We start from the raw sequence: 19,300 nt of genomic DNA on the forward strand, positions 1-19,300 counted from the left end.
GTGTGTTTGTCTCCAAAGTGCAGGGCAGCGGGATTCAGGGGAGAAACACCTCCGGGCTGCACGACAAGGCGCCCAGCCTCTGGACCAGCCTCTGGAAAAGTCTTTTTGCCACCGAGGGCGCCAGTTTCTCCTCCGGGCCACTGGGGGCGATCTACTCCGAACACCGCCGGGCTCCTCTAGGAGCCAGTGACTCGAAGATCAAGCGCCCGCGCCCGGCGTCCGCCCCGCCCCCTCGGCGCAGCCGCCCGCGGCGCCGGAAGTGCTCCCTGGCTCACTTGCTCCCGCCTCCCCCCCGGAAGTGGTTCCTTGGGAAGATGGCGGCCGTGTCAGTGTATCAACCTGCGGTTGGAGGTTTCTGTTTCGATAACTGTCGCAGGTGCAGCCCAGGCCGGGGCGGGGTTCAGGGCGGGGGTGAGAGTGGTTTCGGGGTCGAAGTCGGGCCTCAGCCTGAAGGGGAAGTCCGGGTTTCACCCCTCAAGGGCGGTCGGCGTGGCGCGCGCCCGCGGCCCGTGTGACTCAGGGGAATCCGGGCCGGGCGTGGGTGCTGCTGAGGCGGGTCTGCCTCGCGCTGCGGCCGCGCTCCCGGACCCCCGCCCCTCCTCTGCCCCTCTCTTCGCTGAAAAGAGGGACAGGAGTCCTGGCGTTGGGAGGATTCAGTGAACAGATGGGCGTGAAAGCAAAGAATAGATTTTCTTTTCCTGAGAGCCTTAGTAGGCACTTTCCGTCCTGCCCTAAGACATTTTATCCTTTCATTTGCTCTCAGAAATGCCATCTTGGAAGCCGATTTTGCAAAGAAAGGTTATAAGCTTCCAGCGGCCCGGAAAACTGGGACGACCATCGCGGGGGTGGTCTATAAGGTAAGCCGGGCGGGCCAGGAGCAGCCGCGACAAACCTAACTGATGCCAGGAACTAAGACAATTGGCTCCTTTACCTGTCGGGGCTCCGTGGGAAGGGGGGCATGTTCCAGAATACAGCAGGAAGAGGTCCTTTAGGGAAGAATTGTTTGTCAGGAGGCTTATATCTTTTATGTTTATATTCTTCCTTGACATTGCAGAGTTTTTGACAGGAGGTCAATTTTCTTAAGTTCCCCATTCGGAAGCAGGATGATATAATGGGAGAACACAAGATTTGGCGTTGACAGGTCTATCTGACAGTTAACTTCTGTGTTGCTTGCAATTTTGGGCAGATGACATTTCTCAGGGCCACACTTTGCACATTCATGACGTGGATATCATGACTCCTGCCTTAAATTTGTAAGGGTCAAAAGGGAAGATTGTTGCTGTTAAAGGTAAACAGTGACATAAAGGCATCTATAGGGATGGCAGTTTAAATGGGAGGATTTCTTCATTGTAATTCAGATATTCCCATATTAGCTCTGTGACTTGTAAGGAATTCAGTAAGTTTCCGAGCCTCATTTTGAAAACAGGAACGATAATTCTTTTTTAAAATTCATTTTATTTTATTTTTTAAAAGATTTATTTATTTGTGTGTACAAGAGCTGGGGTACAGGCCAGAGGTATGGGGGTGTGTGTGAGAGGATTCACCAGAGTGGGGGGCAGAACAGGCAGATTGACTGAAATACACTGCTGAAGGGAGCAGAGGGTGAGTCAGGAGAGGTCTGCTGCACCATGTGGGTTGCTCCCTGGCGGGGGATCTAACTCATGCTATAGTGGCCGCAGACAGCTTCATGGGTTGTGTCTTAACCCCTGTGCCACCAGGGAGGCCCCCCCCTTTTTGAAAAGATTTATTTATGTATACAAGAACTGGGGTATAGGCCAGAGGTGTGGGGATGGTGGGGTGTGTGTGTGTGTGTGTGTGTGTGAGAGAGAGAGAGAGAGAGAGAGAGGATTTACCAGAGACAGAGTGAGGAGCAGAAAAGGCAGATCTACTGAGATATATTGCTGAAGGGAGCAGAGGAAGAGTCAGGAGAGGTCTGCTGTGCCATGTGGTTTAGCTCCCTGGCTGGCCGGGGTTGGAACTTGTGCTGCAGTGGCTGGCGCTAGCTTGATAACATTGTGTCTTTAACCCCTGAGCCACCAGGGAGGCCCCAGGAATGAGAATTCTTATTATTCAGGATTCAGCTAAGGTTTATTAATAACCTTTCTTTTATTCTGAAGGTATATTGTATATAATATGTTTGGTAGGTGTTATTGAAAGGGATAGGGTGAGGGGTGGATTGGAAGATCATGGGATGCCAATGTTGTTTTCTCTAAATGAGAATAGAGAGCTGTGGTTTATATATGTAAAATTGTTATTATTTTTAAATAGGATGGCATTGTTCTTGGAGCAGATACAAGGGCAACTGAAGGGATGGTTGTTGCTGACAAGAACTGTTCAAAAATACACTTCATATCTCCTAACATTTAGTAAGTATTGGTTAACTTGGAGTATTTTCTCACTAGCCTGTATTTTCTTTGTATTTCCTTAAATGGCATTTCTAGCCACCTGCTTTTGAAGCTAGTTATTCTCAAGTTCTCCCTTTTCCTTTAACCTTCAGATTAAATCCATTCTTTCCCTCCTTCCCTCTGTTAAGACTTTAGTGTGGATTTTTTTTCTCCACTGGACTATCAGTTGTCATTCCTTGGCCTCTGCCTTTGGTTTCTTCTCCATCCTGTTCACTCTTCTGTCATCTTGAATTTTGTAAAACTCAGATCAGATATTCCCCTGTCCTCTTTAAAAACTTTTCAAGATACTTTCACATTTGCACACTGCTTTCAGAATAGAATTGAGACTCTGTAACATGATATTTAAGGTCTTGCACAATCTCACAAATCCTTACTCTTCCATCCTATTTATTTATTTATTTATTTTTTTAATTTTCTAGAGGCATGTCTTATTTATTTATCTATTTGTTTGTTTGGTTTATACATGCACTGGGTACAGTCAGAAGCCGGGAGGGTGAGAGAATTCACCAGAGCCAGAGCAGGGAGCAGAACAGGCAGAAGGACCGAAGTACACTGCTGAGGGGAGCAGCGGGCGGCAGGAGAGGTCTGCGCGCCATGTGGGACCCTCCTCCGGTGGCCGGGGAGCAGCCGGGGATCGAACCGGCGCCGCAGAGGCCGCGGGCAGCTTCGCAACCCAGTGCTCAACCGCTGCGCCACCTGGGAAGGCCCATCTTCCATCCTATTTAGTTGCCATCACCCCCTACATCCCCCCCCCCCACCATTTACACCTGGATTATCTCTGTTTCTCTCGTGTCCCTGTTCCTCTCATCACCAAGCTGTTTTACCTTTACTTATACCAGCCCCTCTTCTTAGAAACACCCTTTCCTCTTTCCTGCTTATACATTGTTCCAAATCCAGCTCATGTGAAACCTCTTCTCAAAGATCAAATTCAATTACTCTCATTTCCAGCTCCCCATAGCATTTTTACCTCTGCTACTGTGTTTTATTATCCGAGGTAATATAATTCTTGTCTACCCGTGTCTCCTCCACTCAATTTTCAGTCAGGTGCCAGGATTGCATCACATTTTCTTTATTCTAAGTACTTAGTGTATTGCCTGCTACATGCTAGTAAATATTTGATAAATGGTGAATCGCAGCTCTTAACACACCTTGCTCGTGGAGCAGATGGCTGTATTTATAGGATTAGTAAAGTGCATACTTTGTTAGAAGCACAGAAACCAATGATCTGAAATGTCCCATTGGACCACAGAAAGTATATCTGCATATAATTAGATGTGTATTCTGAGTTTTATGTTTATTTAAGATCAGTTAGACCAGAGCAGTTACAGTGCAGAGATAATATAAAAAAATTCTTTATGACCTAAACTTGGTGGAAGTGATCCAGGAAGCTTTGTTTCTAATTGAGCCCTTTGGGGATTGAATTTCAGCTAAATTTCTAATTGTGTTTTTTAGTTGTTGTGGTGCTGGGACAGCTGCAGATACAGACATGACAACCCAGCTCATTTCTTCCAACTTGGAACTCCATTCCCTCTCTACTGGCCGCCTTCCCAGAGTTGTGACGGCCAATCGGATGCTGAAGCAGATGCTTTTCAGGTAAGGTTCCAGGATGGGGATTTTTTGTAGCAATTTTTTCCTCATGTCTTAAATTTTCAGCCAAGGGAAATAGGGAAGCTAGAGAAAAAAACCTTCACAAGTACACATTTTATTCCAAAAATCATTTGTTACTGAAAAGCCATTGTAGTTTCATGTGTCTTTTATAGTGTATTTGAGGTCTTTTTCCGTAAATAAATGACTCACAGTTGAGTCATTTCATGAGGCATAGGGATATTATTGGATAAAAAAACCTTTTTGTTCATATTGGAAGGAAACTTTGAGCTCATCTTATAAATACATGCACAAATGATTGTGATTTTCTCCTCTTCTATGAGGAAAATAACAATAAAATTAAAAGTGATATTGAGTGGATCCAACAACATTACTTTTTTTTTTTTTTTTTTGTGGGACCCTCGCCGGTGGCCAGGGATTGAACCAGCGCTGCAGAGGCTGCGGGCAGCCTCGCAGCCCAGCGCTCAACTGCTGCACCACCAGGGGAGGCCCCCAACAACATTACTATTAACTGATATTTTTCTGTCTCTTTGCAGGGCCCTATGCTAAGTGCTTTTCATGCATGATCTCTTTTTCTCTTTTGACTGAGATTGGGGTTATTAATATCTCCGATTAATGAGGGAACAGACTGAGGCTTTAGGAGGAATAGTCACTGGCCTGACCTGACCTTCACTCCCTACTGACTCCCACCTGGTTTTGTTTCTCTTCCTTCCTCAGTAATCAGGTTGCTTTGTTTGATTAACTCTCAACAGTTTTCAGATTTTAAGTTCACTTTCTCCTTTGCTTCTTTGAGAGCAAAGGTGGTGGAAGTAACCCGGACATTTTGTCTTGGATTGCAGTGTTGGTTCCCCTTTGGGGACTTGCCTTCAGCAGGTTCTTTTTCCTTGTTTGTAGAAAGCACCTAGGGTGGCTGTGTGATATCAGGGGGGCCGGAAGAGAAAGCAGTGTGTAAGCTGGCAGCTCACAGGCTGTTTTAGCGTATTAGAAAACCTTTATTGTTTGTTTTTTTGAAGTAGTGACCGAGGATTACAAATTGAGGGATTTGAATTTTAAAAACTGATTTGTTGGATTATTTTTTTTTAAAGATTTATTTATTTGTTTATACAAGCACTGGGTACAGTTAGAAGCGCGGGAGGGTGAGAGAATTCACCAGAGCCAGACCAGGGAGCAGAGCAGGCAGACTGACGAAATACACTGCTGAGGTGAGCAGCGGGCATGGCAGGAGAGGTCTGCGCGCCATGTGGGACCCTCACCCGGTGGCCAGGGATCAAACCGGTGCTGCAGAGGCCACGGGCAGCTTCGCAGCCCAGCGCTCAACCACTGTGCCATCAGGGGAGGCCCATAGTTCCCATTTTATGGGTGAGACCAAGACTTAGGAATTTGATGGGCACAAAGCCTCGTCATGTCATTGTCTAATTCCTGCTGCCTTTACTGCGCCCTGTGCCTGCGATTCCCTCTTATTTATGCACATAACCATCATGCTACTCTTGGAGAGTTGTTGCCTATCAAATCTACCTAGTATAGTCTGAAAGCTTGTTACTGCGCACCTGTCCTCAAGATTTCTGAACCCACTTGTGATTTTTATTTTAAATACAACGCTCCCCCTGGTGGTTTGTATGGTGCATTACATTTGAAGTAATTTTTAAACATGTAAAATGGGAGTAGGTTATTTTAAGATTCCTTGCAATGTCATCTAAAGATCAGCTAAGTAATCTACAAGATATTTCTGTTAATCACTTTAGAATATTTTAGGGATTGTAAAATCTCTTCTTGCAGTGTTTATTTGTAAAAATTTTGAGAGGAACTTTCAATATATATATTTTCTAACATTTTTGTTGAGTTATATAAAATGAGTCAGTGGTATAAGGGAAAAAAGAATAGGATTTGATTTTTGAACTTTGGTTCACATTCAGTGCACAGCATTTAACAGTGTGTGAACTTGAGCTGTTCACCTCATGTTCCTTAGTCTCAGATTCTTCCTCAAGAAAATGGGGGTAATAGAGGTCTCTGACTTTTTTTTTTTATAAAGATTTATTTATGCATACAAGAACTGGGGTACAGGCCAGAGGTGTGGATGGTGAGAGGATTCACCAGAGACAGAGTGGGGAACAAAACAGGCAGTTTGCTGAAATATACTGCTATGGGGAGCGGCAGGCGAGTCAGGAGAGGTCTGTTGCACCATGTGGGCTGCTCCCTGGCTTGCTGGGGTATCAAATTAGTGCTGCAGTGGCTGCAGATAGCTTCATAGGTTGCATCTTAACCCCTTGCTCCACCAGGGAGGCCCCTGACTTTCGAGGAGGAAATGAATAAAGAAGCAGGGCTTATGACAGTGTCCAGGACAGGGCTCGATGCACATTTTTTTTTTTTTTTCTTTTAAAGATTTATTTATTTATATGTACAAGAATTGGGGTATAGGCCATAGCAGTTGGGGGGTGAGAGGATTCACCAGAGACAGAGTGGGGAACAGAACAGGCAGATCGACTGAACCACACTGCTGAGGGGAGCAGCGGGCGAGTCAGGAGAGGTCTGCTGCATCATGTGGGTATCTCCCTGGCTGGGGATTGAACTCGTGCCGCAGTGGCTATGGATAGCTCTTAACCTTTTGTACCACCAGGGAGGCCCCTAATGCACAGTAATATCCTCTTAATATTCAGAGCCTGAAAAAGAGCAAGGGGTACTCTTTTCTAGCACTGTACCTTTCCCCCCTGAATAACCCATTTCCTTGTATGGGAATCAGTGGAAAGAGAGGGTTTGGGCATCTTTTCCCTTGTTTAATGTTGATTTGATTTGTTTGGTGGTGTCATTGTATTCCATTCTGTGAATAGACGGCAACCAGTTTTTGAACTTCAACAGTATTGTTTGTTTTAAGCTCTTTACAATATTAGTATGTATTCCATGACCCCTTTAGAACACAGAAACTTTAGAGTGACTTGACTTAGGCTATATTCTGAAATTCCTAGAAGTGAAATTGCTAGGTCCAAGATAATGCCTATTTAACATTTTGATAACATCGTTGCTACCATCAACAACATAAAAGAAAATATATTATTGTTTTCAGATCTTGTAGTATTCTACTGTATATGGTGTCAGCTCACTTAGCCAGTTCTCCCTCTGTTTCCACTTATTATAGCATGTAAACATCCTTGTGCATTCATTTATGCATATTTATTCAATTATATCCTTAGAATTAGATTCCTGAAAGTAGAGTTTCTGGGAAAACTTTTAAGGATTTCAATAACTTGCCAAAATATTTAAGACTCTTAAAAAAGACTTCAAACAGGATGATGTTTTAGCTTGGAAGGGAACCAGCTGCTTAGAGTTGATTTTCTTTAAGCCTCTGCTGATAGGCAGGGCATGGATGGCTTAGTCTGGGCTGTAGGAGTGGAGGGCTGTTGATTCTGACCTCTCAGCCCGTCTCGCAGGGTCTGGCCTTGACCCCCTGGCTAGCTCATGTGGCTTTGCACCAGTTTCTTCTCCCGTCTGAGCCTCTGGGCCTTTTTGAGGCTGCTTCTGAAATCCTTTCTTGCTTTTTAATTGTTCACTAATGAGTGGAACATGCTTTCTGAAATAACAATATGGTAATCAAGGCATGGGGAAAGACTGGACTTGATTTCGTTACCTGGAGCACTTCTTGCTGAGTAGTTAAGTTTGAGGTACTCTAAAGTATGACTTTGGTTCTTTTTTTTTTTTTTTAAGTTTTTTTATTTGTGCATATAAGAGCTGGGGTACAGGCCAAAGGTGTAAAGGTGAGAGGATTCACCAGAGACAGAGTGGGGAGCAGAACAGGCAGACTGACTGAAATACACTGCTGAGGGGGGAGCAGCGGGCGAGACAGGAGAGGTCTGCTGTGCCATGTGGGTAGCTCCCTGGCTGGGGATCGAACTCGTGCTGCAGAGGCTGCGTATTGCTTCATAGTGGGGTGCTTAATCCCCTTCGCCACCAGGGAGGCCCTGACTTTGGTTCTTGTGTTAATTTATTTGTAGCAGTTTTGGTGATTGTATCATTAGGCAAATCAGCATGTGTTAGCTTCACTTTTCTTTCCAAAGTGCTGAAAACTCACAGTAGAGAACTTTAAATCCAGCTTACTTACCTAGCATAGCAATTCAGTGGGAGAAAAATGGAATGAGATAGGGGAAAGCAAACAGTCCATAGCAGTGGCACACCAATCGGCTAAGACTCTGAAGGAATAAGTAAGGAGGTGGGGTGGGGTCAAAAGTGTTCCCTGCCCACGCTGGCGAGTACAGCTTTATCCCGTGGGCAGTGGCCATGGGTTCTATAGGCCGTCATGCAGTTACTTCATCACTCACTTCCCTGAGTGATGACATGCTTTTCTTTTTCACGCAAATATCTGTGGTGATAGTTTTGTGGATTTATTCAAAGGAAAAGGTGTTTTGACATGAGCTGTTGTCTGGTGAGGTTGATAATTTGAACAGATTGCGTGTAGTAATTCCTCGCTATTAACTTAGCTTATCTGCTGGTCACAGAGAGGGGTGATGGCAAGGGTGCTGAAAATCTTTGGAGTTCCGCAACATAGGCACTTAATGTCTTTGGTGGCTCTGATGTGAAAACTGGGGTGCCTTCTTAAAAGGGGAATGTGAGAGGTGGAAGAAGGTATGTGGAGTGCCTCGCACACTTACAGTTTTTATTGACTGATCATAAAGGTAGTCAACTAGTATTTGTCATTTTGTTCTCTTTTGTTTCACTTAATGAAACAGTTGCAGTATAAGAAAAGCTTTTTGTTGTCTGACTTCCTGTACAGCTTTCTGTAAAGTTACAGTGATGCAATGTAGACTCATTTTCTTTCTTGTGCATGTTCTGGTCACCAGGTATCAAGGTTACATTGGTGCAGCCCTAGTTTTAGGGGGAGTAGATGTTACCGGACCTCACCTCTACAGCATCTATCCCCACGGATCCACGGATAAGTTGCCTTACGTCACCATGGGTGAGTGTGATGTTTCCTTGATGTTTCATAGTCTACTTACTTACAAGATGGTTTCTTAAAGAGCATGTCTGTTTCCTGTTAGAGGAAACAGTGCAATACAGTGATTTGATCCATTTAGCAAGGTATATTGGATTCCTCTTGGGTTCAGGCCCTCTTCCAGGTGCTTGGAATTAGATAAAAATTCTTGCCTATAGGGAGTTTATATTTTAGTGGGGGTAGATACATAGTAAACATGATAGAAAGTGTAAAAACTGGGAGAAAAAAGTAACACAGATAACAGTGTACTGGAGTTATATAACATATTACCTTTGGGAGAAAGTGGGTCATGGTTATGTGTGAACTTGAAGTATTACTTCTAATATCTACTTGTAAATTCACAAGTATCTTTAAAGGTAACTGTTAAAAAGGATTAATGCCGGCCGCCCTGGTGGCGCAGGGGTTAAAAGTCTCAGCACTGTCAAGCTGTTGCCAGTCACTAAAGAATGAGTTCGATCCCCAGCTAGGGAGCTGACCCACATGGTGCAGCTGACCCTTCTGTCTCGCCCTCTGTTCCCCTCAACAGTATCTTTCAGTAGATCTCCCTGTTCTGCTCCCCACTTTGTCTTTGGTGAATCTCACCCCCTGAACCTCTGGCCTATAATCCAGTTCTTGTACGCAAAAACAAACAAACAAAAAATCTCTTAAAAAAAATGCTAATGCAGGGTAAGGGGTTAGGGAGTGGTGGGGCGAGAGAGTCAGATTGTAGTGTGACATAGGAAGGTTAGGTAGTCTTGAGAGGAACGTGAGCTTTGAGTGGAAGGGCCTTCCAGGCAGAGGGAAGCTGGAGGGAGGCTGACGGCAGGGTCATGCCTGGTATAGGCAGCGGTGATTTTAATCTGTGAGTTTCTTTTTACTGCTTAATATCTGAGGGTTCATGGGTGATTAGTTCCTTTCTGAACCTCAGGTACTGCACCAGGAGGACATGGTGTCAACCAAGCCTACTTAACACACTAGGTCATAGCCAATAGAAACAGTGAGTGAAGCCTCTGGCCCAGGGCCTGTAATATTTGTTGTTCTTTTTAAAATTTATTAATTTTCTTACCTCATTGTTCGTTGTAGTTTTTGTTTTTAAACCAGATTTTTTACATTTGTATCTTAGCTCTAAATGCTAAAAAAGAGTATGCTTTTTGATGACCAAAAAAAAGAAAAAATGACAAAGGTATATAAGAAGAATGGGGATTTTGCAGTTCTCACTTTGCTGTTAAAGTCCCCGTTAAGTCGTGGAGGTTAGAGCTCATAAGAGGCCACACATGGCTGGTGCCTTTCCAGCTGCTGTTCATCTCTCATGGTTTTATTTTGGTATCTTTGTTCAGCAGAACTTGGAAAACTGCTGCCTTGAATAATTTGGAAATTGCCAGTTTGAGACTTTGCTATTCCATTGTGTTACCTAGCCTCTTATAAGGTTTTATACAACAGATGTTCCCTGTTTGTTGGGGAGAATGATTTACCCCCAGATACCATATGGATGAATCTTTGTAATTATTTTAAAATGAAGATACTTAGAGTAATTTTAGAATTGTTCCAAATTGCTTTATTCCAATGTATTTGTTAGCTCCATCAAAGTACTGTTTTTATTTCTCCCCATCTGATGCCTTGGTAAAGGTGATAGAGCCTTTTCTATTAACAAGTTTTATTTCTTCTTTTTCTTTTTTAAAGATTTTATTTATTTATTTATTTATACAAGCACTGGGTACAGTCAGAAGCGAGGGAGGGTGAGAGAATTCACCAGAGCCAGAGCGGGGAGCAGAGCAGGCAGAAGGACCGAAGTACACTGCTGAGGGGAGCAGCGGGCGGCAGGAGAGGTCTGCACGCCATGTGGGACCCTCCTCCGGTGGCCGGGGAGCAGCCGGGGATTGAACCGGCGCCGCAGAGGTCGCTGGCAGCTTCGCAACCCAGCGCTCAACCGCTGTGCCACCAGGGAGGCCCTTTCTTCTTTTTCTTTACCTAAAAAATTTCAGTCTTGCATGAAAGTAGCAGTGTCCAATCACAGTCATAGAGAGCCTTTGCTCATATTTGTTAGTTAACATTTTTCCATACTTGACCCAACACACATTGTTAATTTTATTTTGGGGGGAAAGGTTGAGAGTAAATTGCAGACACAGTAACATCTACTCCTGAGTCCTTTAGTAGGTTCTTTTATATCACCTCGATAAAATCATCAAATCCAGGATGTTCAACATTGATACAAAGCTGTTTCATTTTTAAAATGGGAAAGTTGAATTGGTTTCTTTTGTAGTAATTTTAGTAAATTCAGGAAAAGCCTGAATTTAGGACATGTTGTTGAAAATAAGTCATTAGGGAGATGTGTCTGCTTGTTTCACTCCTGCAAGCCCCGGCGCGCTGGCCTTCCCAATGAGCGCGCATCTCAAGTCTAGTGAGAGTGCAGGGCAGGGCTTCCTCAGCTCTGAGTTTCTAGGCCCCTTCTACTTAGAAACCATTGCTCCACATCCTAGTCATAAAAGCCCAGATTAAGAAGGGGACTTGGAGGTTTACTTTGTTCAGTTCTCAGCCATCTCTTAAGTGCCGCCTGTGTAAAGGCACCTCAGTAGATGGAGAGGAAGTTGCGGATTCTTGCCCTCTACGGACAGTGGAACCAGGAGACAGGGGTGTAAACTGACAAAGGCCAGTGAGGCCTAGGGGAGGAAGGGTCACTTCTAAACTGGGCAAGTGTGGGAAAAGCTTCACTTCACTTGAGCTGAATCTTAAAAGAAGAATAAGAGACAGGTAGACATTTGTCAGGTGCTGTTCAGCATCTCCTGTGTGCTCAGGCCTGTGCCTGCTGTGGGGGTGTCGTGGTCAACACAGCACCTGCTCAGCGCTCTGGCCTCATGCGGGAGACCGCACTATGCGGGAATACACCGTTGGTCTAAAAAGGGCTCTGTGCTCAGTGCCCTAGGGAAGAGAAGAGTAGTAAGAATGGTAGAGGATGACTAGTATTTGGAAAGTCCTTACAAAGCAAGTGACAATAAGACATTTTCTGATGAAAATAATTTGCCATGTGGACATTCAGGGAGGACAGAGCATCACATTAAGAATTTATTGGTTTTTTTTTCCCGCCAAGAAATGTCTTAAGATACACCTGTGTCTCTCTTATCTGTCTATTCCATCTAGCTATCTAGTCCTATGCAAATAAGATCAGGCTATACATATTGCGTTAACTTGTTTGGAAGAAGTTCTTGTATCAGCTGCGTAGATGAATCATTCCTATACCAACAGCTAGCAGGAGTGGCATTATACGGCTGTACTGACATTGACTGACCCCTTCTCTTAGGGATGGACACGGTGAGTTTTCAGAGCTTTGTCCTTGGTGTACTGTAAGGACACACTGCAATAGAGTCTTAGTGGAGTTTCTGGACTAGTGTGTGATGGATTGTTCAGAAGCCTCTGTTGCAAGCACTGAATGATTTAATGAATGAGAAGAAGATTTTAAAGGATAGTAGGCGACTGCTCACCAGCCAGCTCTTAGGCTGGATGCTGGGTCTCTGTCATCTGTCCTGTCCTCCTCTGAGCTGGTTCCTTCCAGGCTCTTGACCATAATGCTTCAGGAGCCTCCTCATTTCCATGTGGGCTCATTTCCTGTTCGTCCTCCGAGAGTCCCAATGTCCTGGCCCCTCCCCTGAACAGGCTTTCACACCACACCCACTGTTGCAGCCTGCTTCAGAAGTGTCTTTTCTGCCTGGAGAAATTTCTGCCTTCCTGTTTGTCATCCCAAGTCTGGACCAGAAGCTGTTCCCTCGTGGCTGCCCCAGGCTGAGGGGGAGTCCTGGGCATTTGGTGTGAAACACCTTCTCGCAGTCCAGCCTCGTCCCTCTTGTCCCTGTGGACTTCTGAGACTAGGGGAGTAGCCTCTGTCTTACTCCTTAGTCCCATAGATCCTGTGTGCTCTGTCTTTGATGGTGAATTAGTTTTCTGTTTCTCTGCCTTGCTTGTGCCAAAGAATGTCTGAAACTTAGGGGCAGAAAGCCTAGCTGCTATTGATTGCAGTATCCCTGGCATGGAGTTGGTTTTAATTGGGTTCCCTTTGTGTGGCCCCAGTGTAGCTTGAGAGACTGCCAGAAAGCATTCCGTGTGTGCAGATCTTTTAGAGCTTACTTTCATGTTAAATTTAAAGTCTGTTACAGAGTGTCTCTGTGCCAGTCTGCTGTTGCTGTCACATTATTTTTGGTTAATATTCTATGGAAGTGATGCCATCTTGGCTATTCCATTTATCTCTGAAACCTAGATTTAGTAACTTGCACATTATTGCCCTCCCTGAGTGGCAAGGCTGGGATTTGAACTCTTGTCTTCCAGCTCAAGCAAGACCCAGTACAACACAGCTACTTTGATTTTATCATCTTACAGATGTTAGCTTCATTAAGCAATTAAACCTTGCTTCTGAATACTAAAAATATTTATATAAATTCCCAAAGAGCATTGATTTGTTTTGTTCTTTACTTTCAACTGCTCTATGTGTAATTTTTTGGGTCCTGCATGTTAAAACAATGCTTTCTGAAACAGCTTTATAGTATCAGAGGCAATTTAAAAAATCCCTAATTCTGGGGCCTCCCTGGTGGCACAAGGGGTTAAGCACCACACTACGAAGCAATCTGAAGCCTCTGCACCACGAGTTCGATTCCCGGCTGGCCAGGTAGCAATGCACATGGCACAGCAGACTTTTCCTGCCTCGCCCGCTGCTCCCCTCAGCAGTGTATTTCAGTCAATCTGCCTGTTCTGTTCCCTGCTCTTGTCTCTGGTGAATCCTCTCACCCCCCCGCATCTCTGGCCTGTACCCCAGCTCTTGTATGCATGAATAAATAAATTAAAAAAAAAAATCCCTAATTCTACCACTCTAAGAAAACGTAATTTATTTCTGTTTTTTGTTTTCTTCCAACCCAAGCCCATTGTGAAGAGGAGCCTTTATCAGAGACTGTAGAATAAAAGGCAGTGTTTGCACTGCGTGGCTTTGTCTGTCACCTTCGCCAGTGTCCGCTGGAGCAGGGCGTGTGGCTGCCTCTCCTGGCGGCAGCCCCCGCCTTTCCCCAGCCACGGCTGCTTCTCGCTTCTGGCAGTGCTTGCCCTTGCTCTCCTCCTCCTCCTCTTTTGTTTTTGATGGGGTAGGGGCCTGATTGTTTGGAGAGAACCCCAGCACTGCCCAGTTTTTGTGTATTTTGTCCTGATTCATGTTGTTTTGGGTCAGCTATAAACCAAACCTCAAACTACAGATGCACTCAGCCCTCTTGCTGCCATGGACTTGAGGCTTTCCATCAGCGTAGCTTATGTGAGAAAATGAGTATCTCATGCGACTTCTCATGTTTTAGTTAAATCATGAGTTGTTTATTATGAGAAATAAAAACAAAACTTTGTAATTAATCTTTTCTTTCCTGACTGATTTGACAGTAAGTGCTGGAAGCTACAAGTCACCCTTAAGATGAACGTGTCTAAATTTTGTCTACCTACGGGCCTGTGCTGGCACCTGGCCAGGCACTGGAGGGCTCCTCTTCGCTTACCTGGAGGAGACACCTGCTTCTCCTGTGCATCTGTACCACCTGGTGCAGCCCCTCGGGCACAGGTTCCAGGAGCCTGCTCTGTGGGCTCGCCTTCCAGAGGTTTCTGTGGGAAAAGAGTGTCCCTAGCTCCTGTGGGTGGCTTGGGCCATCCTGTCCTAAAACCCTCTCTGTGGATGTGATGCTGACCACTGTGAGAGCCGGTGCCCGTTCACCAGCTTCCCAGCTTTCCTGGTTGTGAGATGCTTAGTGAGGTGGGTCCTGTCACCCTGGCCATATAGGTGAGGAAACTGAGGCTTAAGGAGGTCAGCTAAGGCCTCATAGCCAGGAGGACACGAGCTGGGATGGGAACCCAGGGCTCTCTGACTTTGCCCTCCCTGAGACTGTGCTGTTGCTGTGAGTGGTGTGTGGCATGTGCTCCAGAACAAATGTGATCTGGTTTGTTCTCAAAGAGAAGAGAGGGCTCCATAGATTTCATTTAATTAATTCTTTTTTAAGAGAATCATTTGTAAGAGACTACTGGTGATCGATTAGTGTGATTGTTGAAAACTGGGCAAGATTCTTGAATTTTTCTTTATTAAGACAGGGAAAAGGGTTTTGGCTCTACTTTTTATAGACAAAATGTGGGTTCTCTTAATTCTCAGATTAATTAGCTTATTCTTTCAACTTGCCAGCTTTTCTTTATTAGACGAATTGAAGTAGTGTCAGGAGAAGCTTGGGGACCTTCCTTTGCTATTAGTCTGGCAGTGTTCCTTGGAGCAGCGTTGGCAAGGTACATAAAATTTTTATTTTTGCCCACTTACTCACATAGAGAATTAATATGAATACAATTTCAAGCTCAATATTCCTGGAAATGAGGCCCTTGGACAATTTAGGAATACTAACTTAAGGAATAAATATTGGCATTCACCATTAGGAAGACTTGGGGTCGTTGCCAGGGCCATCCAGGTAAAATTTTATCTCCAGATAAACTAGTTATACAATTTCCTAATTACTGGAATGTACTTCTTAGGTCCCAGTTTACAGGGCCCCCTAGCAATTACAAAGATTCGGGACATGGCAGTAAACATCACGTCTTACCTTGTGGGCAGCAGAATCTTAGAATTAAGTTGGAACATAGGAACATCTGTAGGGAATTTAGACTTGCCATTTTCTCCGTATTTTTACGCTAAAACATGAGATATTTTGATAGACTTGATTTTGAAAATTTTCCTGCACTGTATCATAATAGTGTGCTGCAAGACGGCAATTTTTTTTTTAAGATTTATTTATGCATATAAGAACTGGGGTACAGGCTAGAGGTGTGGGGGGTGAGAAGATTCACCAGAGACAGAGTGAGGAACAGAACAGGCAGACTGACTGAAATACACTGCTGAGGGGAGCAGTGGGCGAGCCAGGAGAGGTCTGCTGAACCATGTGGGTAGCTCCCTGGTCGGGGATCGAATTCGTACTGCAGTGGCTGCGGATGGCTTCATAGGTTGTGTCTTAACCCCTTGCGCCACCAGGGAGGCCCAAGATGGCAAATGTTTTTCTACATTTGTTTTCAACTCGCAAATCAGGTGTGAACTTGGCAGTCCTGTATGTTCATACGCCTGTGTAAAAGTCATCTCAGAGGGCATCTGGACTTCCTAGCTCTAGGGGTTGCTGTAAAATCTTTTTTCTGGCTAGTCTGGGCTGATGTCCGTAGCATGGGCCTCCATCAGTGCTTGGGTGGGCTTACACGTACCCTGCTTGCTGGGTCGGGTGTGCAGTTGAGGGGACCTCATTCTGGTGGGAATGTTGTCCATGTAGCCAGTGATGACCCATAACAGTCTTTTCTTAGCCACCTGAGGTGCAGTTAGAATCCTAAAAGAAGAGATGAATGGTGACTGATGGTTTTTGAGTTGGAAGGTCCCAGGCTTACTAGGATGCAATGCAGCATGCACACACACTCTGCACAGCACTGTGTGCAGAGGCTTTTTTCTGTGGCGGTGTGGCACAGGGACAAGAGTGGGTCTTTGGGGTCGACCTGGGTTCAGATCTAAGTCCAAAATGCAATAGCTGTTTGACTACAAGCATTGATTGCTTCTGTAAAATGGTGGTTAGGGAAAGTATACTATGGGAAATGTATGAGGGTTAGTGATACACCACACGTAAAGATCTTTGTGCGCAGTGTAGATGTTTGTGTGTGTGGTGTTTTGATAGTTTGAGTGCTAGCCCATTATCTGTGTGCTGTTCTGTGTACTGAGATTTCTCTGGCAGCAGTTTTTCCTGCTTTAATTAATTTAAGTAAAATGCATTTTGAAAGATTCAAAATGTGCAATGCTTGGATTTTATATCTTAAAATTCACGCAGCTTTGGTATGCCAAGAATAAAACAACTGGGAGCCGGAAGCCCATGAAAGTTGAATTATGCTTCTTCGTTACTGCAGAGGTGGTACTAAGCCAATAGATGGTGCCGTTATGTTAGGAAATGAGAAAATATTTATTTCTAAAGTGCATCATGTTGTTACTGGGAAGGTAACATAGCCAGTCCTTGCCAGTTTCCTAATCTGTTCTAATTAGAGTGGAGTTTGTTCTTGATTCTGCATAAAGAAAGATGAAATATTTCTAGTGGGTAAATGTGAGGTGCTGGATGAACGTGTAATGTGCTGTCCCTCCTGTTTTTTCTCCTCTAATATTTTACCATGAAGTCTTTGGTGATGTGAGTTCAGTCCTCAGTAGACAAGCAAGTAAAAGCCCTTGCCAAGAGAACAGTTAAATGCATTGCTGGAAGTTTTAAGTCCTTTGCTTTAAACCCCACTTCAGAGAGAGTGAGGTTAACTAATTCATCTTACCCTGCTCTTGTTTCAGAGTTGGCCCTGCAATAGAAAAGTGCCTTTATCTTTCATAACCTAGTGCTTGATGGTCTTTTACTTTCTTACTGGACAGACTAAAGGGAAAGTCATTTTATGCATCAGAAGACTTTTTGCTGTGTAGTCCCTCAAGCAAGGGACTTGCTGTCAGCTGGATCTGCCCATTCCTCGCTGTGTGATTTTGGGTAGGTTCCTTCACCTGTCTGAATTTAGTTTTTTTTGTCTATAGAATGGAGGTAATGCTTTCTAGTCCACTGATGAATAAAGCGAGAAAATGTGTAACAGAGCTGCTTACTATTTTTCAGTAAGTAGCACTTCTTATTGTTTGCCATAGCTCTGTGAAAACATAAACCTTTACATATAGTTAAGACTAAGTGCGTTTTTTGTATTATTAAACTCTGGTCCTTTGTCCTTGAGGGTTCTGAGGGACAGGAAAACTTGAAATAGACCTGCAAAGTGGAATAAGCTGCAATAGCGAAGTTATTTTGCGATGTGGACCAGAATCAAGGCTACCTTTGAAACCTGTCAGCTGGGGCTGCGTGGAGCGCCTGCAGCAGGAGGGAGAAGTGTGGTCTGGGCTCAGCAGAGTGCTGAGTGGGAGCTTCTGTTTCCTGGCAGGGCCTAATGATGTGGAGACTGATTAAGAGAGGCATATTTTAAGGTCATTTGCATCCTCCGTGCAATCCCCTAAACATAGGGTTAGGTGACTCCCCTGTTTGAAGGAGAGCAGTTTTCTGTCTTCTTACTTTGTGGCATTTCATTAAAATACATTAATAAAACCTTTCACTTTTAGGCCTGGATACCCAATTGTTAGTCTTTTTTAAGAATGAGTGTTTATAACCTGTCAGGTCAATGAGACATTGCAGTTGCAATTATACCAGAAAAACACTGTTCTCTTCAAGTGGTGTTTTAAATTATTTACTTAGAGTAAAATTTAACTCCTTTTTGACTGCATTGCATTTAGAAAAGGAACTGCAGTTTTTGAGAAATCAGTTTTGAGTAAAAATGTTGGATGCTCTAAAAATTTTATTTCTAAGCAGATTAAATGGAATAATTTTTTTATTCATTGTGAATAAAAGGTAGACTTTGACATTGAGGTACATTTGCTGATGAAAAGGAAGCATTCTTTCCCCTCACGAGGGGTTTAAATGTAATACTCAGTGCTTACTCAGGAGTGAAAACATCAAATTAAACTGTTTATGCTGACAAAGGACAAATCTGGATTTCAGCAACCCATGCAAGATTGTCTGATTGCTTGGCCTGCCTCTCCTGGAAGCTTTTGGCCAAGACTTATAATGAAATGCATGCATACAATTACACCACCTCTGTAGGCCTGGCTCTCCCGGCGTGAAAGGCGCTCCACTGCTCTCTAGCGGCTGCCTGGTCTCCTGGCACTGCGCTGCTTTGTATTCATAAGTCAGCTCTTCACACACTGGCAGTGCCTGCCTCCAGAGCGGGTACCAACACCGGGAGATGAGGCCTTTTAACAGGAATGGAGTGAAAAATGAGCCCAGTCCACGGGGCTGTGAAAAGCCCCAAATTTTATCCAGGGTGAGCGGCCAGTTGCCTACCAATGAGCCAGTGTGAGTAAGCACTCTGTCAGGGAGAACGGACACTGATGGATTAGAAAGTTCCGCGTGCTGTTCTTTTATCGCTGCATATATCTCGCTCCTTGGCAGGCCACGGTGGCAAACAGGTCCGTGGGTGCTTAAAATGGACTGTTCCTTAGCAGAAGGAGCAGCTTTTATCCTGAAAAGATCCGGTTAAATTGATTTGGGGAAAAGCAGTAGAAATCCATTTCCTGTTGTCTCTCAGAACTTCATGGCTTTGAGAGAAGAAATTTTGAAGACCTCCGTTTCCATTAAAGCTGCCAAGGCTGGGACTTCTGGAGAATGATTTTGTCAAATAGGCCCTGCAGGACAGGGACTGGGTCTTACAGTAATTACAATAGCGAATTTTTATTGAGTTTTTACTATGTGCCAGGCGCCTTCTC

At 44.4% G+C, this 19,300-nt stretch overlaps 1 protein-coding gene across 1 annotated transcript in view; it reads left to right on the forward strand.

The window, feature by feature from the left end:
- Window positions 1–314: 314 nt before the first annotated feature.
- Window positions 315–19,300, forward strand: part of PSMB7 (proteasome 20S subunit beta 7) — a gene marked incomplete at its 5' end in the record, with an annotated part of 52,985 nt that continues 33,999 nt past the window's right edge. Inside the window, 5 exons of the mRNA XM_084238580.1 lie at window positions 315–376; window positions 764–857; window positions 2,269–2,366; window positions 3,858–3,998; window positions 8,837–8,952. Of these exons, the coding sequence (XP_084094706.1) occupies window positions 315–376; window positions 764–857; window positions 2,269–2,366; window positions 3,858–3,998; window positions 8,837–8,952 (511 nt within the window). The remainder of the gene's footprint in view (window positions 377–763; window positions 858–2,268; window positions 2,367–3,857; window positions 3,999–8,836; window positions 8,953–19,300) is intronic.

Source organism: Talpa europaea (assembly GCF_964194135.1).
Source record: "Talpa europaea genome assembly, chromosome: 7".
In the NCBI taxonomy this organism is placed as follows: domain Eukaryota; kingdom Metazoa; phylum Chordata; class Mammalia; order Eulipotyphla; family Talpidae; genus Talpa; species Talpa europaea.